Source organism: Protopterus annectens, chromosome 17.part0 (genome assembly GCF_019279795.1).
Source record: "Protopterus annectens isolate FY-2018-M chromosome 17.part0, PAN1.0, whole genome shotgun sequence".
Taxonomy (NCBI): Eukaryota; Metazoa; Chordata; order Ceratodontiformes; family Protopteridae; genus Protopterus; species Protopterus annectens.
The window spans coordinates 821,807,334-821,835,298 of NC_056751.1; the positions used below are offsets into that span (position 1 = coordinate 821,807,334).

General features: G+C 36.9%; 1 protein-coding gene across 1 annotated transcript in view; it reads right to left on the reverse strand.

Moving 5' to 3' along the window:
• IRAG1 (inositol 1,4,5-triphosphate receptor associated 1) overlaps nucleotides 1-27,965 on the reverse strand; it is a 1,344,613-nt gene that overhangs the window by 239,746 nt on the left and 1,076,902 nt on the right. The window contains exons 14-15 of the mRNA XM_044059494.1: nucleotides 16,492-16,612; nucleotides 13,327-13,357 (exon numbers count right to left, since the gene is read on the reverse strand). Coding sequence (XP_043915429.1) covers nucleotides 13,327-13,357; nucleotides 16,492-16,612 — 152 coding nt within the window. The remainder of the gene's footprint in view (nucleotides 1-13,326; nucleotides 13,358-16,491; nucleotides 16,613-27,965) is intronic.

Below are 27,965 nucleotides of genomic sequence, written 5' to 3' on the forward strand. Positions count from 1 at the left end.
GTTTAAGAGCTTGTTGACAGACTTTGAGACTAGTCTTTTCAAACTCAAAAGGTTGTAGTGGCAATGCCTCCATATGGAGGTTTGCCTTCACTATAAAATAGTACCAAGAGGTTTGCAGGTTCTCCGCATGCCTACATATGGCAATACCTTTCCTGAATTGTTAAAGCAATGGCAGCTGTTTAATAAGAATTTAATCTTCAGTTATATGAAATTGTTGAATGAGTTTGTTGCCCCACAAGAGACAGAACTAGCTGACAAGATGGAGGCTTTACAAAATGAACTGTATACCAACTATAATGAAGTCTCCCATCTGACTGAAATAGATAGTGTATTATTGAATGTTCTGGCTTATGATGACAGAATACAAATGGTAAAAAAAGAAAACTTGAAAGAGACTTTGCTGATTTTAAAAGAGGCCACATTTTTGTGTGGCCTCGTGGGTCTGAACGGACATTTAATGCAGCTAATGGCAAAGTTCCTGTAGTAGCTACTGATCAGCCACAACAACTACAGTCACTGCCTCCCCCTAGTGATTCGAACACTTTGGGTCCAGAGGGGCATATGACAACTCCATTGCCTTCTAGTGATGTATTGAGATCCAATGCAACTAAGGTACTTGGAGAGCAGGTCATACGCACACTGCTGAATGGAACTAGATCGAAGGATACCAACACTGCAGTGCCTTTGAATGCTGTTTTTTTTAAATTTTCCAGGCCCTTTTCAGGTTACCGCAGCAATTGGGCAGAGGGCAGAGTTTCAGCCAAGGATGGAAGAGGTGTAAGCTATCATTAGAGAGCGAGAAGGCTATGGAAGATGCAGGCCACAAGAAAAATCTACATTCGTTTATAATTTATCTTCTCCTACTTTAACTGCAGCACAAGTAAGTTTATTAGACAAAGGTTTGAGCTTTGTGCCATCTCGGACAGTGCAGACTGAAGATGTGATTTTAGACATTAAACTACTTGCTAGGAACATTGCCCTTAAACTAGCGTTTGGTGAACAATGAACTGTTCCTCATACTTTGAAATACTCTAGTTTTTTTGTTCCACAGTTACCATCCACACTTGAAACTTTTGTGAGAGTTGTTGAAAAAGAGATGTGTGACTTTAAGTTTGATAAAAATAACTTTTATAATATAACTAAAAATTAATTTTTTGCTTTACAACAGTTGCGGACTAATGATAATTTGGCTATACGCCCAGCGGACAAGGGAGGTTCTATTGTAATTTTGGATTCTAGCTATTATGATGCAAATATGCTTGAATTGCTAAATGATATTCTGACTTATGAGCAAATCATGCAAGCTATGTTAACTATAATTATTAAGGGCATACACGATCAATTGTATGAACTGTTAATGTATGAAATCATTAATAGGGAATTGTATGATTTTATGTTAGTAATGGAACCACTTGTACCAATTATCCATGGTTTGCCGAAGGTGCATAAATTGCTATTAAATCCATCCCTTTGCCCTATTTTATCAGGCAGGGGATGGGCGACTGAGTTTATATCCATTTTTATTAAGAACCAACTTAAGAAACTGCTAGAGAAAGTAATAGTGGTTCTGAAAGATATGGAGCACTTTTTGAGTACTCTGGATGACTTTACAAGAGCACATGCTTCATTTTCAGATGATACCTTATTGGCGACTATGGATATTCAAACTCTTTTTACTATTATAGCCCACGACATGGGGATATTATCTCTAAGAGGTTTTTGCATGCCAATACAGAATATTCTAATGAAAATATTGATCTTCTAGGTTTGTTAATGGAGATGGTTTTGCACAATAATGTGTTTTTATTTAATGATGTTATGTTTAGGCAAAAAATAGGTGTAGTGATGGGGACACCTGTGCTATCAGTTATGCCAACCTTGTGTCGGCGGACTGGGAAAGCAGGGTGGCCCTATCTAATCATGAATATTCAGCACAGCTTTTATATTATAAGAGGTTTGCAGATGACATTTTTGTTTTATGGCAGGGTGCTGAACATGATCGTTTGAATTTAGGGAAATATCTTGAGTCTAGCAGTGACTGTTTTAAGTTTGTGCTGAATCACTCGCAAACCTCTATTGAATTTTTAGATACCAGGCTAACATTAGTGAATGGAGCTATTAGTAGCTCTTTATTTAGGAAACTGTGTAGAAAGAATGCACTTCTACATCATAAAAGTATGCATCCTAAGCATGTTTTTCACTAATATTGTTAAGGGTCAATACTTGAGAATGTCTAGGTTGCATACAGAGGATAGTGAATACAGGGATGCTGTACTTAAGTTGAAAGGAGATCTACTTAATAGGGGATATAAGAAAGAAATCTTGGATAAGACCAAACTTGAAGTTGATATGATGTGTGACAACAAAGGAAAACCATATTTTAATTGATCGTGTGTGCTTCAAGCTCCCGATAACACTAATGAATTGAGCAGCAATAACTTTAGGCTACCTTTGACTTATGGCAACAATGTCCATCAAGTTTGTGACATTGTGAATAAATACTGGCCAGTTCTCCTTTCTGATGAAAGGATCAAAAATATTGTTGGCGATACGCCTAGTTTTACATTTAAGAATAACCTGTCGCTAAGGAGGCAGCTGTGTTACAGATCTACTAATATATCCCCTGTTGCTTCTGTTCATACAGGCACTTTTCTTTGCAGATTTGTAAAGCCTGCAACTATATATCTAGTGATAGTGATTATAAGCATCCCAAGTTAGATTTCTTTTTTAGAGCAAGGTTTTATGCAGATTGTAAATTGAATGGTTTGATATATCTGGCTAAATGTAGACAGTGCACTTCCTTTTATGTAGGGAAGACTTTAAGGATGCGTAAAGAGCATATTGTACAGCATCAAGGTGACATCAGACATAATAATATGCTTAATGCGTTAGCTAAGCATATTTCTATGCATCCTGAGTGTAATTTTGAATTTATGGTACTATAGATAGTACCTATGAGCAAGAGGGGTAGAGATTTTAATAATAGATTGGAACTTGCAGAAACTAAATGGATTACTAGGTTGCAGGCAGATAAATCTATGGGTATTAATGCTGATATACCTTTAAAGCCTTTATTGAAAAAACGTAGATCACATCAATTATTGATGTTAATTGGTTGTTTGCCTTTAATATTTTACTATAGAAATGGTTTTAGATTTTTTTATGTTGATGGATCTGATGAAGCACAATCTTGTCTGAAAGTGCTTATCCTGTGTGTTATTAATAAAAGACCTGTATGTTAACAGCTTTGGTGGACACCTAGTTGGTTTATTTATTCATAAGGCGAAGGCTGCAGTTAGTTGCCTGCCAGGGGCCAGGATCTGTCAGATCACAGAAGCACTCAGGTCACTTGTCCCCAAGTGCCAGTATGTCATATTCATGTGCGAGTGAATGACCTGAGATGTGCCACAAGCAGGTACAAGCCTAGCAATGAGCTGCATTCTACTATCTCTAAGGACAATACCAAATGAAAATATTTGTCTTTAACAACTGGCTTAGCTACTGGTGTCATTCTAAAGGGTTCCAATACATGTCAACCAAGGAGGACATGGTTGACAGGCCATACTGCTTTGCCAGGGTGGTCTTCACCTGTCACCACTAGGTTTTCAGATGTTGGCCAAAACATTATCCACCTCTATAGTGCCTTTTTTTAAGCATTGCAAAATAGACATACCTTCCAACATAGCAAAAGCTGCTCAGGACAAGCTAAATGTGTTACTGCTCAACACTAGGAATCTCAATAAGAAACTGCACTCCCTAGAAGTGCTCTTCACCCTGGAGAATGCTGATATCTGTTCAGTTACTGAAACATGGTTGAAAACCATGGAAAGCTATCTAGCAGTACAAGGAATTAATGCCTTTCATACTTTATGACTACCCACTGAATATGAAAGAGTAAAAGGGGAAGGTGTATCTATCCACATAAAAGATAAGCTCACCAAAATGCTGGTCAAGCTTTATGACATGCTTGAGTTGCTCCTTGTCCAACTAAGCATGGGAAAAAACATTACCATAAATCAGGAAATCCATACATCATACCTGAAGCTACTAGAATCCCTCACTATCCAGCCCAGTACCATTCTCATGGGTGATGTTAACTACCCTTCCATTAACTGGGAGGCATACACAGCCATGAACATACAGGCCCAAAGATTTCTTGACTTCACAAATGCTCGGGAACAGCTAGTCTGCACGCCCACTATAGGGACAAATATCCTAGATATGGTATTCACAAATATCAGTGAACACTGTACTCCCTATATGTGATGTCTTCACTGATAAGATCAGATCACAAAGTGTTCTCCCTTAAGACAAAAGTAAAATCAGACCCCCCCCCCCTCACCTGGCACCAAAAACTTTAAGAACTTTCCTAAAGTAAACTACCTTCTACTAAGTGAAAGCATAGCTAGTTTCCAAGCTCCTCCAAATCCAGAAAACACAGAAGCATATGCAGAGGTATATACAAAAGCCCTGTATGACCATATAAATGACTTCACAGAAATGTCAATACTGGAATAAAATAAGCCCAGGTCAAACCGAAAAAAACAAGCCACCCTTGTGGACCCGTATTATTAATAGGTTGTACAATGAAAGAAAGAAAATATTGGTGAAAAATAAGACGTCCCCCATAAGTCTAAACAAGTGTATCAAGGAACTAGTTTAAACTCTGAAAGCAGACTTTGAGGCAAAAATGGCCTGCAAACCTAAGGATAACCATACAGCATTTTTCAGTAATGTCACCAATCTTAAGGGCAACACCCAACAATGTGTAGAATTAGCTATGGATGATATCACCTATATTCAGCCAGAAAATATAGCATATCTGCTGGTTGACAAATTCCACTCAAATTTCACATACCCATCACCCCCAGTTCTCCCCCAAGAAATACCTTCCACCACTTCCTCGCCAATTATCACTAAAGAACAAGTTATCACTACAGTCTCTAAAGCTAAAAATGCAACTTCAGTGGGACAGATGATATATCAGGTTGCCTCTTAAACAGCTTGAATCAGGACCTATCAGGCCTATTGGGATCTCTGTTTAACCACAGTCATTGGACTGTTTTTTTCCTGATAGGGGGAGGACAGCAACAGTCATCACCATGCACAAAGGGGACCATCAACTGATCAGGGTAATTACAAAACCATAGGTCTGACTAGTCTTGTATGTAAGGCCATGGAAAGAATAGTCATTGACCTGATAAATAATGTCACAGGAAATGTCCAAACACTGGACCCAACCCAGTTCAGTTTTGTCATGACTACTGTCATAGTCAAAGTGACCTTTATTGTCATTTAGACCACACAACAGTGCAGCTGAATGAAATTACGTTACTTCAAACTCAGTGTGTATACAACATATATTGATAATATTAATACAACAATAACAACAGTAAGACATTTATGCAGTACAATGACATGCACCAAGACTATTCCACTTAGATGTCTTCGTCAGTACCCAAAATATTGCACAGAAGATATATTACATAGATCAGAATTAAACAGATTTCAAATTGCACGGAATGCTAACTTGGCATTGTTAATATTGCACATAAGGTGTAATATTCTACTTTCATAAAGTTATTGTATATGCCTGTGAATTACTTCAGTGTTTGTAACTCCAGACCTCGATAACCAGCATGGTGTATGTTATTACAACCATGAAGTCTGATGGCTTGTGGAAAAAAGCTTCTATTAAATCTGGTGGATTTTCAATGCAAGCTGCAGTATCTCATGCCTGAAGACAAACATGAGAACATACCGTGGGCAGGGAGAGTGCAGTCTTTGACTACATAATATGGTGGACTTTTTTTAGAAAAGTCATTAGAGTTATAGATAAGGGTGAAACTATGCATATGACCGACTTTGACCTGGCCAAAGCATTCGACACAATCCCACACTCAGGTATTATAAATAAATTCACAATACAAGGTATAAATCTTTGCATCACTAGATGGATATCCAGTTGGATCAGGAACAGGACACTTGTGGTTGAATCCAGATCCAGCAAGAGACACGTTACTAGTGGTGTGTCACAGTACTCAGTGCCGGTACCACTCTTGTTTGAAATATACTTCTTTGAAGTCAAAACTAATGTGGAAGGCCTCTGGATAACAAAGTTTGCCAATGACTGCAAACGGGGCAAGCCATTGAATCCCCCAGTGATATAGATAGCCTTAAAGAGGGTCTAAATCAGACAAATGATTGGTGCCAAAGCCATGGCCTAAAACCAAACATGAAAAAATGCATTATCATACCCTTTTGGAAGCCAAAGACCCCTGCAGATTACAGCATTAACAGCACACCCCTAAGAGTAGACTCACAGGTGAGAGATCTAAGTACACAGATAGATAGTAGCCTGAACTTTGACTGCCATATTTCCACAGTGGTGAGAAAGTTGTTTTATGTGGCACAGCTTATAACTAAAGGTATGACATCCCGATCCAAGGCAGTTATTGTCCCGCTGTACTCAGCTCTCATTAGATCAATAATTGGGTACAATGCACCATTTGGCATGTACTTGACTAGGCACTTACAACAGCTGGAGTAACCCCAGAGGTTCCTCACAAAGAAAATACAGGGTGTTAGCAACATGTCTTCTGAGGATAGCATGAAAAGCCTATCCCTTTACTCTATGTCCTAGTGACTGTTAAGAGGTGACCTATGCCTAACCTACTGGCACTCACAAATCAAGCCATGATGGAGCTGGTACACATCCGCAAGACAAAAAGCATGAAGGTTACCAATCTAGGGATCTAAACCTAGTCCGTGACTCAAACAAAACATGCTGGTCAGACAGATATGTGTCACAGAAATTACCCCTTCTTTGGAACAAGCTTCCTAAGCATGTTAAACAGACAGTTTCCCTAGCCCTCTTCAAATGCAATTTAGATCACTAGATGGGGAATTGTAAATTCACTCCTGGGGTAGGGGCTATGTCTCTTATGGACAGAGGCAATCTGTAAGATACTCAAGGCATGTGCACAAACTTATGCCATCTTCTTACCCCTAGGGTTCACATATTGAGAAAAATTGGGTTATACTGACTAGACTTGTAAGGGCTGTTAAGCCATTAGCATAGTAATTTCCTATAAACCTGCGAATTGTAATATATATATATATATATATATATATATACATACATACATATGCAACACACACACACACACACAGACACACGCACACACACACACACACACACACACACACACACACACACACACACACACACACACACACACACACACATGCACCTCACACACATACACATATGCACACACACACACACAGACACACACACACACACACACACACACACACACACACACACACACACACACACACACACACACACACACAGACACACACACACACAGACACACACACACACACACACACACACACACACACACACACACACACACACACACACACACACACACACATGCACACACACACACACACACACACTCACATATACACACAGATACATATGTCCTAACTGTTTTAACTTTATAAAGTATACCTTAGCTACAGAATGATCTCTCATATGCCTTTAATTAAACAACTGCAGTTTAATGATAGATAAAAAAATAGGTTAAAGGTAAGATGAGGAAGTGCTTTTCTCTCAGACAGAATGACAGATACATAAAACAGCTTCCTAGAGGACGGAACTAGATTGAAATCACACCATACCTTAATGAAGCATGGGATGGACAACCAAAGTGAGTGAGATAAGAATGCAAGCAGCCAGTGAAATGTGAGCATAAGTTTTTGAAGAAGAAGATGAAACTGACAGACTACATGGAATAAATATTTATGTACTATTACAGTCCATACTTCAGTATATGTTTCATGTCTAGTAAAAATGTTTTAAAACGGAGAATGCACTGGTTTAGGAGTTACTTCTTGTAGATCATTGAGTCTATTGTTCTTATTCAGCCCCTGTAGCTAGATAGCACGTGCATATAAGCACTAAGCACATGGAAGAACAGTGCTATTTTGTACAGTCAACCAGAGTGAGTGCAGCCATAAATGGAGATGCACATGTGAGTGTGTTTGAAGTAATGCTTGAATCAGTTAACTTGAATACATGCAAGTTCCAATTACAATTCCTGACAACGTTTATGTACAATAAATATCTTGAACCCATACACCGCTTTATCGTCTCTTATGAATGCATGAGACAAGTGACATGGTGTCAGAAGCGGCATGTCTAAAATGACATGGAGCCAGAATGGGATCCGAAGTTGAAGCAACACTCAAGGAATAAGGAACACGGCTAGAAGTGGAGGAATATACTGGAGTGAACTCGCAAACAGGTCAGTGGTTATTTAAATGTACTTAAATTTGTTTAAATTACTTTTTCAGTCACCACACATTTGGCAAAGCTTTCAAAACATTCAAAATAATTACTGAGATCAACAAAATGTCTGAAACTGTGACATACTGATAAAAGTATTCAAAATAAATATGAAAGTGTTTGAAATAACTTCTGAAATGTTTAAGATGTATGAAAGGGCTAAAACGACTGCATTTTTTCACAATGTACTACTTTTTCGCATTAATTAAAGCTATTTAAAGTGTCCAAAATTTCTGGAACGTTCACAGTGTTTGAAGTGTCAAAGTGAAGCCTTTTCAAAGAGATGGTTCTGTTTGAACATAATTACAAGCACCTGGTTTATGCTTATGTTTAAACATATTTTCTTGTTATGGCAGAGGGATTTCGCAGACCTGAACACCTGGTGTTTGATAGAAATATTGCTGAAAATTGGAGACTGTTTGAGCAGCAATACGATATTTTCATACAAGCTGCATTTTTTGATAAAGACGCACATACAGAAGCATTTATACTCCTCAATTTGGATGGCTCAGAAGCCATTGAGAGGGAACATTCATTTGTGTATGCACCTGCTGTGTATGCAGGTGAGGAGGAGAACTGCCATATTGTGATACAGGCTGAAACGCAGGAAAAACCTGAGTGCTTAAAATGTAAATTTAGAGAAACTTGTAGCCCTCAAATAAATATTACAATGGAAAGGCACCTATTTTACACAAGAAATCAAAAATCTGGTGAAACTATAGCATCATACATTACTGACTTGAGAAATAGAAAAAATGTGCAGATTTGGTGATTTGCGAGATGAGTTGATAAAGGACAGATTTGTGTATGGTGTTAATGATGCAGTGAGAAAGATTTTGCTTCAAAACAGTGATTTAATATGAGCAAAGCCATGGAGATTTCTCAAATATATGAGGATACAGAAAAGGACACGAATATGCATATAAATGAGAAAAGTATGCATGCTGTCTCTCATATAGTGTCGACCAGCGCAAATCTTGACACTGTGAGACACAAAGCTAAGATGAATAAGAGATATAAGCCAAATAATGTGTCAGTACTTAATTTTAACCATAAACTGAATGGGGCAGCTAAAAATAATCTTATTGTTAACTGTCGTAATTGTGGAGGCAACCATGAGCCTAAACGGGAAAAGTGCTTAGCTTTTGGTCAGCAATGTCACAAATGTAAAAAGTGGAATCATTTTAAAAGGCTTTTCAAGTCTGAAGTACCATAGTCTTTTAGTAAAAGAGAGCATACAAAAAAGCAAGTAGGTCAGTTAGAAAGCCACAAGCAAACTTTTTTATTTTGATGGTATAGTTGTGCTTGATGAAACGACTAATTCAGTAAACTACCAGTAAACTAGTGATCTGGCAGCAAAGGGTTAAATATTTTGTACTCTTCAGATTAATGGGAAACCTGTAGAGCTTAAAGTGGAGACTGGATCCAAGTGCAATGTTAAGGTTGGGAAGATGGCATAATGGCTAAGGTGTTTACCTTACAGACACAAGGTGCAGGGTTTGATTCTCACATGGGCTAATTGGCTAGGCTTGAAATGGCCCAGACGGGCAGTTAGCCTTGTACTGACCTATCAGCACAAATATTTGCCACAGTTAGAGCTGGTGAAAAACTTGATTCAGCAAAGTGTAAGAAACTTGTTCCTTATGGTGGTGAAGAGATTCAAACTGATGGCGCAGAAGTTCTCACATTCCATTCTGCTGGGAACAGCTATGACTTGCAGTTTTACATAGTCAAAAGACACATGCAGTCACTGTTAGGCCTCAAAGATAGTTTGAGAATAGGACTAATACATTCAATATCGAAGTCCACCATATAAGTCTGAACAACCACAACAGTTTTACACAGAATATTTTTCATAACTATGCTGATATTTTCAAAGGCGAGCTTGGCAAGCTACCAGTCACTTATTCCATGAGGTTAAACCATGAAGGAAGCCCAGTTGTCTGGCCAGCAATGAAGATTCCAGTAGCAATGCAGAGTAAAGTAAAATATATCACTAGACAAAATGGTGTTATTACTCCAGAAAAATAACCGACTGAATGGGTCTCCTCCATGGTCATAGCTCATAAGAAAATCTCAGATGATATTCGAATATGTATTGATCCCAGAGATTTAAACAAACCTCCTAAACATCCTCATTGTCCGAAGCACATATTAGAAGATGTAGCAGCTCTCATGCCAAATGCCACTATTTTTCAGTCTTAGATGCAAAAAGTTAATTTTGGCAAATTTCGCTGGATTACAAATCTTCATTGTTAACTACTTTCAGTATGCCATTTGGAAGGTACAGATTTTTGAGAAAGTCATTTGGGATAAATTCTGCCAGTGAAGTCTCTCAGTGTGCTATGGAGAAAATTTTTTCAGGTTATCCATGTGCTATCTTAGTAGACGATATTATTATTGGGGGCAATGGTGAAGATAAACATGATAGACAGCTCCAGACCATGCACGTAAAGTCAGTCTTAAACTGAATCCTCAGAAATGTAAATTTAAGCTGAGAGAAGTTACTTACATGAGTCATTTGTTTATTAGTTCTGGTTTACAACCAGATCCGTCTAAGCAATTTCAGAAAATGCCACATCTTTGCAATGTTTTTTTGGTATGGTCAACTATGTAGGAAAGTTCATCCCAGACTTAAGTGAACTTTCAGCATTATTACGTGAGCTGACATGCAAAAATATAAACTGGTCCTGGTCAGGACAACACCAAAGAGCATTTGAAGTTCTGAAACAGAAAATTGCCAGTCCACTCACTTTGAGATACTGTGATGTTCTCAAACCAGCAACTCTTTCATGTGATGCTTCAAAGTATGGTCTTGGTGCAACATGTCTTCAAGAAGGCATACCAGTAGCCTATACAGGACTTTAACCCAAACTGAGATGCAATATGCGCAAATTGAAAAAGAGCTTTTGGCAATAGTGTTCGCATGTTCGAAGTTCAATGATTATATTTATGGCAAACTTGTTCAAATAGAGACTGATCATCAGCCTCTAGTAACAGTTCTAAAAAAGCCAATACATTCAGCTCCAGCATGTCTGCAATGCATGATGTTAAAATTGCAAAAGTACAATGTCAATATTGTCTAGACAAATATTTATACCTGGCTGATACTTTATCAAGAGCACCCAGACAAACAACAGAACAGCACAACAATGAGAAACCAGACTTAGAAGTCATGGAAGTCAAAAATTTTTCCTCATCATGTCTTGATGAACTTAAGGAACACGCAGCTCTAGACTCTGTTCTTCAGAAGTTGACACGTTATCAATCAAGCATGGCCAATGTGACAAACCAGTCTACCACTTGACAAGCTCGTGACTAAAGATGGCATCATCATGAAAGGTCCAAAAGTACTTATTCCTACAGCATTACAACAGGAATATATCAAGATCTTACATCATGAGCACCTGGGTACCGATTCTACCAAAGGAAGGGCAAGAGGCATAGTATTTTGGCCTTCTATGTCAAAAGATATAGAGAGGAAATCTCTAACATGTTCTGTTTGCAATAGTACTAAATTGCACCAACAAAAAGAACCACTTCATCTCAACCAGATTCCTGAACTACCATGGTTGACGGTTGGTACTGATATTTTCAAATAGAATGGTTAACATTACTTAGTGTTAGTAGACTCTTACTTGAATTGGTTTGAAATTGCCCTTCTTCTTCTAACGTCCAGCACTGTCATTACAAAATTGAAGAGACATTTTTCTGTGCATGGTAGTCCACACAAAGTTGCATGTGACAATGGCAGCAGTTTAAGATATTTGCTGTGGCTTGAGACTTTGTTCATGTTACTAATAGTCCTGAGTGCCCACAGTTAACTGGACTAGCTGAGCATGCAGTCCAAAGTGCAAAATGTTTGCTAGAGAAATCTAAGAGAGATGGTACTAACGTTTCCTTAACCTTCTCAATGTCAGAAACATTCCCCAAGATAACTTGCTTGGTTCACCTGCTCAGAGACTGATGTCTAGACAGATGAAAGCAACCTTACTGATCAGTAAACAACTATTGATTCCAAATGCAAAGAACAACAAAGTGATAAAAACCCAACTTTTGAAGAAACATCAGTCACAAGAGTTGTACTATGATAAGTCTAACAAACCTCTTAGACCACTAAGACAAGGGGAAATTGTAAGGATGCAAACAATCAAAGGATATGACCGAGTGGGTATTAACAAAAATGTTTGTGAGGAACTGAGACCTTATATTGTTCAATCAGAGGGAATGGAATTTAGAAGAAACCAAAGACATATACTTCCAGTTTCGGAACCAATGATTCAGCAGATTGCCTGTGCCAAAGACTCAACTTCTCAGAGTGACCTTACACTTGTTCCCATTTCTCAGGACAGTCTGTTTTCCTCAAATAATCCTGATGTTATCCCTGAAGTTCCTATTGAGAAGAATTCCCCAGAGACTATCCCTGTTGCTAAACCCAGTCAAAGCTTTTATGTAACCAAATCAGGTACAATTTCCAGACCCAATCTAAAATACACAGAGACTTGGACTTGAGTTTGATTGTTATGAATATTGAAATGTTATCTAGCATATATATTGTCTTGATCTCCTACTGCATGTTGAACAAATCAAAGAGTGAGGATGTAGATCGAGTGTAATGTTCCTGCTGAGCCACTGTAGCCAGATAGCACGTGCATATAAGTACTGAGCATGTGCGAGAACAGTGCCATTTTGTACAGACAGCCAGAGTGAGTGCAGGCATGAATGGAAATGTGTTTGAAGTAATGTGTGACTCAGTTAACTTGAGTATACAAGTTCCATTTACAGGTCGTGACAATGTTTATGTCCAATAAATATCTTGAACTTATACACCGCTTTATTGTCTCTTTTGAATACATGAGACAAACGATTCTTGTTATCCTCTTCATCATATTCTTTATGCCATGTAGTAAAACAGGTAATAACATACATGTTAAACCATGATGAAAAAATCACAAGTCACTCACCTCAACCTCTTTTTCTGTTAGGGCTGGTGAGCTGTAATAAAAGAAAAAACATATTTAGCAAAGAAGACTTTTTATATTTCTTTAAAGTTGTGTGTGTGTGTGTGTGTGTGTGTGTGTGTGTGTGTGTGTGTGTGTGTGTGTGTGTGTGTGTGTGTGTGTGTGTGCGTGTGTGTGTGTGTGTCTGTGTGTGTGTGTGTCTGTGTGTGTGCGTGTGCATGTGTGTGTCTTGTTTGTCTGTGTGTGTGTGTGTGTGTGTGTGTGTGTGTGTGTGTGTGTGTGTGTGTGTGTGTGTATATATATATATATATATATATGTGTGTGTGTGTGTGTGTGTGTGTGTGTGTGTGTGTGTGTCTTGTCTGTTTGTGTGTATATACATATGAGTGTGTGTGTTTTGAATCAAAGGAGATGCTAAAAGGAATAAGTTTAACTTTACCACTCATGAAGGTGAGGAAGCAGAAGATGTTAATTAAGCCAATGTTATACTAGATGCAGAAGAAGGTAACTCACACAATGTTTGTTTGTGTCTTTCGGCTTTTCCCGGTTAGGGGTCGCCACAGCGGAATGCCAGTCCGCTAATGATTGGCAGTAGAGTTTTACGTGCTGGCTTGCCAGGCCTAACGCACAACCTTCAACGAAGGAACACCCGTTCACACATGTCGCCACACAGAAGATGCACTGAGAATCGAACGGGCAACGTCTAACTGTGAGGCGACAACGCTACAGCAGCACCACCTAACTCACACAATACAATGAATAATAAATAATGTGGAACAAAGTGACTGCAGTTCAAATAATTTGGATACTTTTGGGTTATTGCAACTGATTAGCATTATGGAGAGGCAGAGTAACACAAACATGTTAAATACATTGGGAAAATTCAAAAAGGGTTTATCTCAGTTTAAGTGACTTACTTTGATGTAAGGCCTAACTATAAACAGGCTTACTATTTGGACCAGATTTCAAGTGTTTCTCTCAGTGTAAGTCTGCCCTGATTCCAAAAGACTTGCTTTCAGTGCAAGTGACTTACTTCAGTGTAAGACCCATCTGTAAATAAGCTTTCACTGGGAGTCAAATTCCAAAATACTTGCTCTCAATGTAAGTCTGTCCTGATTCCAAAAACTCAGTGTAAGTGGCCTGCTTCATTGTAAGGCCTATCTTTAAGCAGGCTTACACTGCAGATCAAATGCCAAAAGTCCTGTTCTCAGGCTGATGTCAGTGTAAGTAGTGGTCACTTACTGATAGCAAGTCTTTTGGAATCAGGCCCATTATGTTGACTTGAATGTATGCAATGCAGCACTTCATAAAAAGAACTTATGTTGAGCTGGTAAGTAAATAACAAAAAAGGAAGAAATTTCATGTGGCATGGGGAATTCAAGGGAAAATATACACCCATCAAAAGGCACAAACATACAAATAAATACTGAGAAAACTGTGATATTAATAATTTTAATAGTTTGGGGAATAACTTCTCAGGAAATGTGATGATGAATCATTATCACCAAGATTTTAATGCTTCAGGTGTTAAATTGACAGAAAATGAACTGAATTTTTTGACCAAATCTTTTCTACCCGCTTATGTAATTGATATCTTTTCAATATCGCTAGATTTTTAGAGTTATGTAAGAACCATGTTAATTTAAATGTTTTTATTTGCAAACATCAAAAGGAAGTCCTATGATATTCTCATCTGATCAGATCATACCCCGCTCACTTCACCCTTCAATGCAACTATTTCAGACATTATGTGAAAATGAGTTGAGAAGTACAGATTTGCATAAAGCAGATGGATATCATAATTTGAAGAGAGAAAAAAAAACAGGCCTTTGATACAGTTAAAAGCAAGAGACATCACCATGTTTAAAAGGAATGAAAAAGGGGAGACCTCTGTCATCATGCGTAAGGATTAGCATAAAAACATAAATATTAATATAATAAGGGCATAGAGACTATAGAAAAGGATAACTACATATATAGCAAAATAAGTCAGGAAACTTGTGATTTATATTCACAATGAAGAGAAACAATGGCTAGAGGATCTGCCTTTCAACAGTGACATTTCAGAAAGTTTATATAGTTATTCTAAGACGTCCATCCTCAAGTTCCTTGATTTATTGTATTCATAACATACATAAAATTTATATTTAACTATCCTTTAAGAAGTATAGTATGTAGGGGTTTATTATACAGCCCACTTCCATTATCGGACCATCTTTTAAAACCTTTGGTAAAGCAAACAAGTGGTTTTATACTGGTTAAGGGGATGTCCTTCAAAAGATAAGTAAGTTAGAAGTCACGGAGTCTGGTTATTTTTGATTTCTGATATCAATGCCCTGTATTAACCTTAAACACAGAAAGGAAAGGTTTGATGATTGTTATAAAAATGCTCCACATATTCAGTCATCATTGTTGAAATGGCACAATTTTAATTTAAATTTTTGTGAAAAAAAAACATGCTCATGGGTGGTGATGAATTTTGCAGGTAAAGGGCACAGCCATGGTTACTGCCATGGCTCCTTGCGTGTGCTTACTTAACTTACAAGGAAGATTAAAGGCTGTGAAAAGAGTATTTGAAGGATGCAACATTCACTGGGTGCTACATGGATGATATTATTACTATCAGTAAAGAAAAATACAGGGGTTTGCCTATAGTGATTGTCCTGGAATAATGTTATATTCCACTGAAGGTATATGCTAGTTATAGTGATAAATGACATAGTTTCTAGATTGTAGAAATATTACAACAAAATAAAAAGTAGGATTTGTATAAAAAATAATACAATAAAAAAAGACAAAGAGCATCAAACAGTATCTTGATTTTTGACTACACAAACCTGTTTTGTGAAAATGTGGCTCTATCCATATGACGTACGTCTGATAGGTTAGGAATGGAAAAAGACACAGTTAAATGAAGAAGCATCCTTTAGATAATTTAGCACATTATCTCATGTTTGTGTATCTTTGAAGTTTATTGGCTTTTATTGCTAGTGTGGCCTTGCCAGTTCCCGGAAGTGTGTTTACTGACTTCCTTACTTCACTTACATTTCACAAAGTGTGTGTTAAGGAGACTAATCATTGCAGAAGTATATTATATTTGTTTTCTAATTTAGTTTAATAATACACTGCCCCATTACTAATTTTTAACAAAGCCTGTTGAGTTCTTACCTGCTAGACATTTTCTTGTGTACTCTAAGTGATTGAAGTAATGAGTCGGGAATATTTGGCATCACTTCACCATAAGAGAGTGGATCGTCTTCATTAATTGAACTTCCATTGGGCATTGCACCTTAAGAAAAAAACAGATTTTTTAATCACAGCAAATCAAAATAGTGGTCTTATTCCTTTCTGTAATTCCTGAAGTTGGCCTTTTCCATTTTTTTTCCTCTTCCTTGTCACTTTTTCATGCTAATGCCACTTCTTTGGAACACTCACTTTCTCATTCTCATATTCATTTCTCTGCAACTTCTATTGTCACTTGCAGCTATTTTGCTAATCACCTAATGCTTCTTAACTGACATGGATATTTATTATATATATATATATATATATATATATATATATATATATATATAGATATAGATATATCTGACACATGGATCATAATTAATTAGATATGTTTCTGTTTCCTTCATATTCAAAATATTCGCGATGGGGCTACTGTATGTTTATACAATGTTTTATTGTGGTCCAGATGTACTTTGCTTTTTGCTTTACATTTGAAATGTTTATTCTTGTGCTTCTGTATTTGTGGTGCACATTTCTGCTGCTAATGTCCTGGAAATGTCTATTTGTGTACCACTTGTGTTACTGCTCCTTCTTTCTATCTGAAATGTTATTACATGTTCTTGCAATGTTCATTGGCTTCAGTTGTATTGTTCATTATAAGTTTGCAAATGTGTTTTAGATTTATAAGTCTGTACTAGTATTTCTGCCTACTGTCTTGGGATGTGGCTAAAAAGGGTCCCTGGACCAGTCCACTGACCCGATTAAATTATATGCAACTAAATACATAAACAAATCACAATGATTCTGACTAGCACTATTGTTCTATAAAAGCAAATCATTTTTCAGAAGTATGATGCTATGATCAGTGGCAAATGCAGGACATTTGCTAAAGTCCCACTCCGACAGAACTTATTCCAGCCTTTGATCCCCTGCTACAAAGAGGCCATAACGCCCCAAAAAAAGCATTGTAAGTACAGTAACTGTCAACAGAAAGAATATTATAAAGTAATAAAAGCTTTTTGTCTCACTACACCCCAATGTCTAAACATACTACCTCCAAGACTGCAGAAACTTGGATAAAAAGGAAATTAAAAAAAATCTCAGCTGTTCCCTTTCCTGTAAGTCACATTACCTTATAAAACATACAATAATGTAAGCTTTGACATGCAAAGACTTCAGCATTATGAGTAGCTAATAACTGAGTATTAACTAAACAACAGCCCATAGGGAGACCTCTGTTCCACTTCTGTCCAGATTTAAATATGTTGGGCAACCTAGAACATAATGCTGCTTTACTAAACTTGTTGCAATGGTCTATCATTTGTACTATATAATATAAATGCAATCCTCAGACACATCAGTCTTTCAGTCAGGAACTTAGCACATCGCATGGCATGAGAGGCTTAAAAACTGTGTAAATTCTAAATTTAAATATTCTCATATACTACAGATAAAAATAAGCAATCTCTTATTTATAAAGCATTTTATTGTCAAGCTTTTTAAATTCTGTGCTTAAGATGTGTAGTATAGTTGAAGCATAATGTTTGTTAATTTTAATTTGTAAATACAGTTCGATTACTTTTATATAAATGTGAATGTGCCTATGTCAGAAGTGATAATTCAATAAAGTTGTTTAAAAAAAAAGTTTTGGAGTGAAATAGAGAGGTTGTGCTGGTGGTCACTATATACATCTTCACACATGCAAACACACACACACACACACACATGTACGCATGCACAGAGACACACACGGACGCAAACACATACAAGCACACACACACATGCACACACACACACACACACACACACACACACACACACACACACACACAAACACATACACACAGATACACACACACAGATATGCACACACTCATAGACACATATATACACACACAAACACATACAAACTGATGCGCTTGTATGCGTGCACACACGTGCACACACACACACACACACACACACACACACACACACACACACACACACACGTATACACACAGCCTGGAAACAATATGCCCTACTATTATGGGAAAGAGTGATTCAGCAAGACCCCTGGCAGCTGGTAAACTCTCTTTCTCTGTCTCTTTCTCTGTCTCTTTCTCTGAATAATAGCTTTGATACTTATACCTACATTCCATGTGGATCCAACAGCACAGGACAATTACCAGGACTGGCAGAAGGGAGCTCGATTTAATGTATTCAAAATTACAATGACACACCATATGACTATAGCACTCTTCTTATGCTGCACACAGATATCTGTGGTATAACCATGGTCTTCCTCATTGTGGCTAAACATGAATTGCATTTTCTGTGTTCAAGTACTCTGCAACAATTGTCCACTGTAATTTATGTGAGCACATTTTTTTCTAACTCCCAGTCATTATTCAGTAATTGCATATGTTACAATATAATTCTTCCTCTTAAGGCAAAAGAAAAGTTGGGTGACACACTCCTTAATTAAAACTTCATCTATGCATCCCTTACTTTAGTTGCTTTAAATATTTGCAATATCTAGCAACTATTTACTACAATTAAGTTATCCCTTGTCTTTTATGATGCTTAATACCTACTTTCCTCACATACCTTCAGTGAACTAGGCCAATATGTGCTATATACCCAGCTGAAGCTCCTCTGGAATACTTCATCCTTCAAACAGTCTTCTTTCCCCACTAATCACATTACGCATTCTTCTAAACCATAAGTTACTGATGTCTTTTACAATCCCCATCTACAGCTGTCTCAAACCCATGTATTTGTTTTCACTATTCATTTGATCCTTTCATTAGCATCCCTTTAATCACTCAAGGTACTTATATCCCACTTTACCTTCTTTCACATGTTCTTTCACTCTTCATTCCAGTCAGTTCTGTACCCCACTCAGCCTTACTTTTTTCTGTGACTGTGAGCTTCCCAAAACAAGAAAGAGGAAACCACTAGCATCCTATCTTCAATTATTTGGCACATTTTTTGAATTCTGTAGAGCATGATAAAATCCCCAGTGGGCATACAAATTGCAAAATATTTATCAGGCACACTGTGTTGGTGAAAACACACATACACACAGAATTTCCAACAGCTGTGTATATCTCCTGTCAGGCAATGACTCTATTCTTGACCTCATAATTATAAACATAGAGGAAAGATGCAAAAGGGTTTTATCTTAGTTAATAATTTAAGCAATCACTGCCCAGTTCAATCCAGTTGATCCTTTAAAATAATAAAAAAATACCTTGCATCATAAGTTTCAGACAAGTCTCAGAAAGTAAACAACAGCTGCTAAATGTATACCAAGCAGCACTGACTGCTCAATGTACCATAACTGTCCAGATCCAGACACAGCTCTAACTCACTTCCTTGACAAGTACTGAATCCAATTTAGGACTATATCTTTCCAAAGTTAAAAAGGAGGGGAAGAATTTGGAAATGCCCCTGGCTGCCAGTAGAACTTAAACACTTACTTAAACCTAAAGATTTATCCTAGAAGGAATGTAAACAATGGCCCACAAACAAAAAAATAGACAAACAAACATCTACACAAAAGATACAACCATATCAAGAACAAGGTCAGAATTGTTACTAAGTTAGCAAAGGCTACATAACTCAGGAAAAAGCAGACCATGTTAGCCCACAATCCAAAACAGGTTTTGTGAATTAAAATCCTTTACAGACAGCATTACTGAACCTAAACAATCAGCCAGCACTGTATTCACTGCTGTACATTTGTTAAAGAATACAGGGAATTTCTAATCAGACCTTTCGACTGTCCCTATTTTGGAGGACTATTCCCATTTTTAGGCTTGATTTATCCCTGCACAGGATGTCCCTACTTTTGGACATCTGTCTATATTTCTAGGCTTGATTTAACCCATCACATAATGTTTTTGAATCCCCCTTATCTCACATGATTTTTTTCCTAAAAAAAAATATTGACATTTTCCAACAACACTAAATACTAGCATGCTAATTACAAACTTTTAAACAGTGAAGCCATAATATACACAACTATTTACAACATTTGTACTATTATACAAATAACTGTCAAAAGTTAAATGTATAGCAAGCAGGTATAAAGTAAAGAGTGCATTAAAATAAGCGAGAGAATCTTAAAAAACAGTGTGAAAAAAATCACTTCTACAACATTTTTGGCCAAGATTTTTGGGTATTTAGTACTTGGTAAAAATTTTAGGTATTTGATATAATGAAAAGTGACTTAAAATTTGGCCAGTTTAAATCCTTTGGGTGTAACCAATTCTTTGTAATATAAAATTTAATGAGCAGACAAATGATGGTGAAAATACAAGTAACTATAAAATCTATTTTTGGGAGGAATGTGCAATAAGGCAAGCGCCAATTTTTGTTAAATCCATAAAACCAGCTTTATAAACCTCAAGCTGAAGTGTATTCCATAAGTGTTTGGGAAACTCATAGTCCCAAAAACATGCAAAAAATGATTAATCTTACAAGCAGAATAACTAGGGGAAAGATCAGCAAAAAGTTTTGCTTTCTCTTCAAGGGTAAAATGTGCATTGTTCAGAACCATAAACTGAGAGAAATATAGTTTCTATAGGAGTGTGTGTTTCAAATTAGTCTTAATTAGAGCTGGAGCATCAGTGACCACTATAGATAATGTTATGTCCAGTTCAATGTGAAGATATAAAGTAATTGTCTTGACATTTATAGCTGATGATCATCATATAGCAGCTGGATATAGCTTTATCAGTAGTAACTATGGAAAAGAGAGGTTTTGTAAAGTTAGCAAATGCTCTAAATTAGGCATAATTGAAACTCTATGTTGAACCAAATATAGAACTTGATTAATTAGTGCAGTGTGTCTCCTGTAGAGATTTAAATTTAATTTGATTTGTTCCATAGTAAGAGGTGGCATTGAATAAAAGTCTAAGATACTTTAATGTCTTACAGGTAGTTTATCAAATCAAGCATTTTATTGTTCCGTTTAAAATTTGGATTTAAATGAAATGGTTGGAACAGAGCAAGACATTATTGTAAGAAGCTTGTTGAATGCTGTAATAAGGCTTAACAAAAACATACGATTTTAGTTGCTTAAGTTCTTTAATTTGTAGGAACGGAAGCTCATGATGATCAGAACTGTATGTTTTAATTTTGCTACCCATAATCTAGCCCATGCACACACCCAGACATTATCCACTGGACTGAATTAAATTTTTTTCCATAGTCTGCTGGAGTTTATTATTAGTTAGTATAAGTAGAAACCTGGCAAATTGAAACCTCCATAAGTTTGTGTGAAGTTAATTTATTGTAGGTGACTCATACTGATTTTGAAGTGCATATAAATTTTGCAAGAGTACAGGTTACATCCCAGAAAGTATTTTATAACAAGTAGAGGGTATAGAGTAAAATGTTTAGGGAATATGTTCATTTTTATAATTGCAATTTTAGATAAAAAGGAAAAGGATAATTTAGACCATCTATCAATGACACAGATAATCTGAAAACCAAGCTCTGATTATATTAGAACAGTAATTTAAGGTTTGGTTTTGTTGAAAGATAATGCCTAAATATTTTATGGAGAGATCTATGCTCAGGACATCCTGAATGTATCTTGATAGAGAAAAAAATACTGATTTTTGAAAATTTAGCCTAACATTATTAAGACTTTTTTTGGAATATCAGAAGACAGGGAGTAGAAATAAATATTTAAATCACCTGCATATGCAGTTAAAGGAAGACTTAATTTAAATAGGTGGAAGGGAATTATAATAAGTGTGTCATGTAAGGTGAACAAGCAAGGGTTCAATGTATAACTTAAGCAGATATGAAGAATGGGCGCAGCCCTGCCTAACCTCATTCTTGATATAAATAGGTTGGGAATAAAAATCACTTGTATACAGTCTAGTAGAAGATTTTTAGACAGGACTTGAGTATAATTAATACATTTGTGATGGAAACCTAACTTGTCCATAACTGCAAAAAAGAAATGATGATAAATTCTATCAAAAGCTTTGCAGGTGACTATTGCTAAAACATAAAAAGAATAATGCTAACATTATAAGTTATCCTTTGTAAAGACTCCAGAGGTATGGTATGGTCATTAACCTATCTATTCTTTCAAAAACCTGATTGGAACACAAAGGCTAAAGACAGGAGGATGACTTTTGATCTATAAGCTAAAACTGAAGCATAAATTCAAAGTATACATTTTTAAGTCATAGTTTCTCAAGACAATAGGTCTATAGTTTGAGGGAACCTTGGAGTCTTTATCGTGTCTGGGAATAAGGATAGTCTTGTACTGATTAAGGTAAATGTCAGAAATGTAATACCTGCCGATATAATTGCATAATATAACTAAGATTTTAGAGAGAATATCTGAGAAGAGCTTATAGAAATCAGCAGTGAACCTATCTAGTCCTGCTGATTTATCCTTTATTAAATCTGTAATAGAAAAAAAAGGTTTCAGAAATAGTAAAAGGTTTAGTTAATAAATTGTAGTGTTCTGCCTAATGTTTGGAAGTAATAAGTGATTTAAGAAAGTAAGTAGGCCTGAATTTGGATGATCCTTTGTAGTAGTTATATAATCGCGAACATAATTTAACAAAATTTACAATGATGCCTTCATGTGAACTAACAGTGGATCTATTAATACAAAGTTCTGAGATGGATGGGGGCAAAGAATGGATCTTTATAAATTTTGCCAATGATCTAGAAGATATAGAATATAGCGCTAGCTATCATCTTATGTTCATGACATGAAAACTGCTCCTCATAAAACACATTCAGATTTGTTTGTATTTCTTTTATTTGATGTTCTATCTCTTTACAAGTAATTATTAGCAGTTGAGTTTCAAGTTTAGCAAGCTTGTTTTCAGATCATACTATTTTTGTTTTAAAAGATTGTTACAACAAGAAGTTTTAGCAATTAAAATTCCCTTAAGCTGGTCTTTAAGGCTGCCCAATGAATGAGCAAGTCAGTAGATTCATTAAGGAAATTGTATAGAAAGCTTTGAAGAGTATACTGTGTTTCTTTTCTGACATCATCTTTATGTAAAAGTAAAGAGTTTATTATCCAGGAATAGGAAAAATTAAACATTTTGTGGCTGTTAAGGGCTAGAGAAATTTTGGAATGGTTAGAAAAGCATCTGGAATCAGTAGTACAATAAGAAACATTATTAATCAATTTTTCAGAAATTAGGAAAAGGTCAGTTCTAGACTATGGTCTGTGTCTAGATGAAAAAAAGTTACATTTCTTAGATTTTTAAGGGTGTGTAAAACAAAAACTGTGTCATATCTCTGAATTGGCTGTGATATGAGATGAAAGTATAACGAGTTTTATTAGATAAGTCTGTGTTGGGGTCAAGTACAGCATTCTAGTTACCAGCAATAATCAAATAATGAGTTTGTTTAAAGTTAACAAATTAGGGTGATTGGTCAAAAAGTAACACCATCTGCCTTCTGGATAAGCTGTAAAGGTAATTGTCGCTTGAGGTTAAGTAACTATATGTTATAAGCTATAAGTTATAAACGGATTAGCTATCATGCACATAGGTTCATAGGTGTGTACTAGGCTAATGGCCCTGGAGCCTTTACATTCTGGCTGCACCTTTAAAATGGCACTGATGCTAACACATGCTTGGTATTTATATGCACACACAGATCTTGGAAATGCTTCTTAAAGGTACAATACACCTGTTATTCTATATCCTCTCTCTTTGAGAAAATGAGTTAGACATTGTCACTGAAATTAATGAATATGCAATTTACATAGAAATGATTTTCATCATGCAATCATACAGAGCTAGATACATATAAGAAACTATGTCCAAGTTGCTATGTATTTCACAGCAGGCTTTGAAATGGGACCATATCATGTGACATAAAATGTGGGATCCAGTTTAGCAACTGGGATTGTCTCTGCTGACTCTTCAATCTTAGGAACACAGGAATCATCTGCCGGAACAGTACCAGGAGTCAAGACACTTTCTGGAAATGGAATATCATCTGGATTGCTCTGAGAGTTAGTCTTTGTCACAGGTATGATGCTGTAATAGTGGTTCTGCTACAGGAAGAAGATGTCTGTGATTTCTCCTGTACTCCATAGCCTTGGATTTAACAAAATAGGATCTCGGATCTGCACAAATACTCATTACTTGACCACTCCGGTCGAAACCTTTCACTGTTTGCATCCTCACTGTCTCTCCTTTTTTTAACAGATGAAGAAATCTGGTCGACTTGTCATAGCTGAACGTTTGGAAAGAATGTTTTCTATATAACTGAGCTTTGATTGCTTGGTTGTTCTTTAGGCCTCAATAAACTAGAACTGATAGGCAATGTTGTTTTGGTTTGCCTTGATAGAAGTCTGAGCATGTGAGCCAAGTATATCATCACAGGCTATGTTTCTGAGATTGAGTAAATTCAAAAAAACTTCAGTATAATCACACTTTGACCTCTCAAGTAATTGCTTTGCACTCTGTACTGCACGTTTAGCAAGTCAATTCGATTCTGGATACTCTGGACTACTAGTAACATGTACAAATTCCCATTCTCTTGCAAATTTCTGAAACAGTTGACGGTGAATTGCATTCCATTGTCAGAGATAAATTTGTGTGGACTGCCATGGACTGAGAAATGGCATTTCAACTTAGTAATGACTGTATTAGAAGTTAGATTAGGTAGTAGAGCGATCTCTAACCAATTCGTATAAGAGTCTACCAGTACTAAGTAATGTTGATTGTTCCATTCAAATATGTCAGTAGCTATAATAGTTCAAAGTAGATCAGGAATTTGACTTAGCTGAAGTGATTATCTTTGCAAATGCACTTTAGTACTATTACAGACCGGACAGGAAGAGTGCACACTGTCAATGTCTTTCATTAGAGAAGTCCAAAATACTAGTCCTCTTGCTCTTCTCTTAGTAGATTCTGAACCTGGGTGACCATGATGCAAAATCTGGATATATTCCTGTTGTAAGGAAGCAGGAACAACAATGTTAGGACCTCTGAAAATAATGCCATATTCCATCAACAACTCATCTCTGTAAGGAAGGTAAGACTGCACATCTGGTGGTACACATGGTTGCTTTGACGGCCATCCAACACTGATATAGTAATTGAACTTCTGCAAAACTGGACCAGTCATTGTATGATCTCATAGCTCATCAAGTCTTGTGGTCGAAAAATCATGCACTTCTATGACATCAAAGACAAAATTCTCTGCTGTTCCGTTGTATTTCTAGGCACTCTGAATAAGGTATCAGCAAGATAAAGAAGTTTGCCTTTTGTATAGACCATTTTGAAGTTGTACTTTTGCAATTTGAGCATCATTCTTTATAATCTCACTAGAGCTGAATGCATAGGCTTCTATAAAATAATGACCAAAGGTTGATGATCAGTTTCAATCTGGATTTCTTGACCACAGATATAATCATGAAACTTGGAACATGCAAACACTATTTCCAAAAGTTCTTTCTCAATTTGAGCATATTGCATCTCAGTCTGGGTAAATGTTCTAGATGTGTAGGCTACTGGCTTGCCTACTTGGAGAATTACTGCACCTAAACCAAATTTTGAAGCATTGCAGGGAAGAGTCACTGGTTTGTTGACATCATAGTATCTTAATGTTGTGGAGGTAGCAACTTCAAATGCTCTCTGGTGCTGGTCTAGCCATGATCAAATAACATTTTTGCATGTGAGCTCTCTCAAAGGCATTGTCAACTCACTGAAATCTGATATAAACTTGTCTAAGTAATTGACCATACCAAGAAAACATTGTAGAGCTTGTACATTATCTGGTGCTGGCATGTCAAGAATAGCTGCTTGCTTGGATGGGTCTGGTCTCAAGCCCATACTTGTAAACAAATGACCTACATATGTAACTTCTAGTAGTCTGAATTTGCACTTCAGAGGAATGAGCTTTAAGTTCACTTCACATGCTCTGTCTAAAAGTCTCTTAAGATTTCTGTCATGCTCTATCTCACCATTGCCTCCGACCAATATATCATCTACTATTATGGCACATGGATAGCCTGAAAAAATTTGCTCCATTGCACTCTGGAAGACTTCACTTGCAGAATTTATTCCAAATGGCATCCTAAGGAATCCATATCTTCCAAATGGGTTACTGAATGTAGTCAATAATGAAGATTTACGATCAAGCATCACTTGCCATAATGAACTCTTTGCATCTAAGATAGCAAAAACAGTGGCATTTGGTATCAGGGCTGCAACTTGTTCGACTGTATGCATGTGATGATGTGGTCTCTTCAATGCTTTATTCAGATCTTTTGGGTCAGTACATATTCTGATTTCATCTGAGCCTTTCTTATGAGCTGCTACCATGGACGACACCTATTTGCTAGATTCTGTAACTGGACAAATTACATCTTGTTGCACCATTTTGTCTAACGGAGCTTTGACCTTGTGCTGCAGAGGTATTAGAACTCTTTTTGCTGGTCTGACCACTGGACTGATTTCTGAGTCTAATTTCATGGAGTACACAACTGGAAGTTTGTCCAATCTGTCATTGAAAACATCAGCATACTCTAAAAAACTAGTATCGGTGAAGCTGGAACTAGGACATGTACTTATCTAATGAACTTCTTTGGTAAAAGAAAGCAGATTCATTTTCAAACTGTCTCTGTGACCCAATAATGACTGCACAGGTGTTTGAACCACATAGGACATTAGGCTACAACAGCTCTTGGCCACATAACATGAAAGCACTACTGAGCCTTCGGTTTGAATTTCTTCACCTCCATAAGCAACAGGTTTCCCACAAGTAGTCACATTTAGTTGTTCACCAGCTCTGACCCTTCCAAAAGTATCTGCAGACATGACATTACACTTTGAACTAGTGTCTACTGTGACAGCCATGCACTGGTCCAGCAATCAAGGAGCTGCAATCCTCACCACTAAAACCAGTGAGGGCTGTCCACATTGGGAAGGACAACAAATACACCCACAGTAAAGTAAAATTTCCCTTAAGAGCACACAGAGATCACAGTCTAGGATTTTTTTTCCCTTTCTCTCCAGATCCCCAATAAGACTCTCCACTGGCACAGCTATAGGGTCCAGATCTCCCAAGTAGCTGACACACACACACACACACACACACACACACACACACACACACACACACACACACACACACACACACTGAGATAGGGGGAGGCTGGCACAGACACACACACACACACACACACACACACACACACACACACACACACACACACACACACACACACATTCTCCAACTATGCCCCTTCTGCCCAGACTATACAGTAGTACCACTTGCCACCAACCACTAATATCAGCTACTAATAAGGCCCTTATCAAAGGGTGTCCAATTATTACTGTGCAATATTATTATCCAAATGGTAAGTATGATGAACAGCAAGGCTTATTTGGGGTGGCTTGGACAGTATCACTATATACATG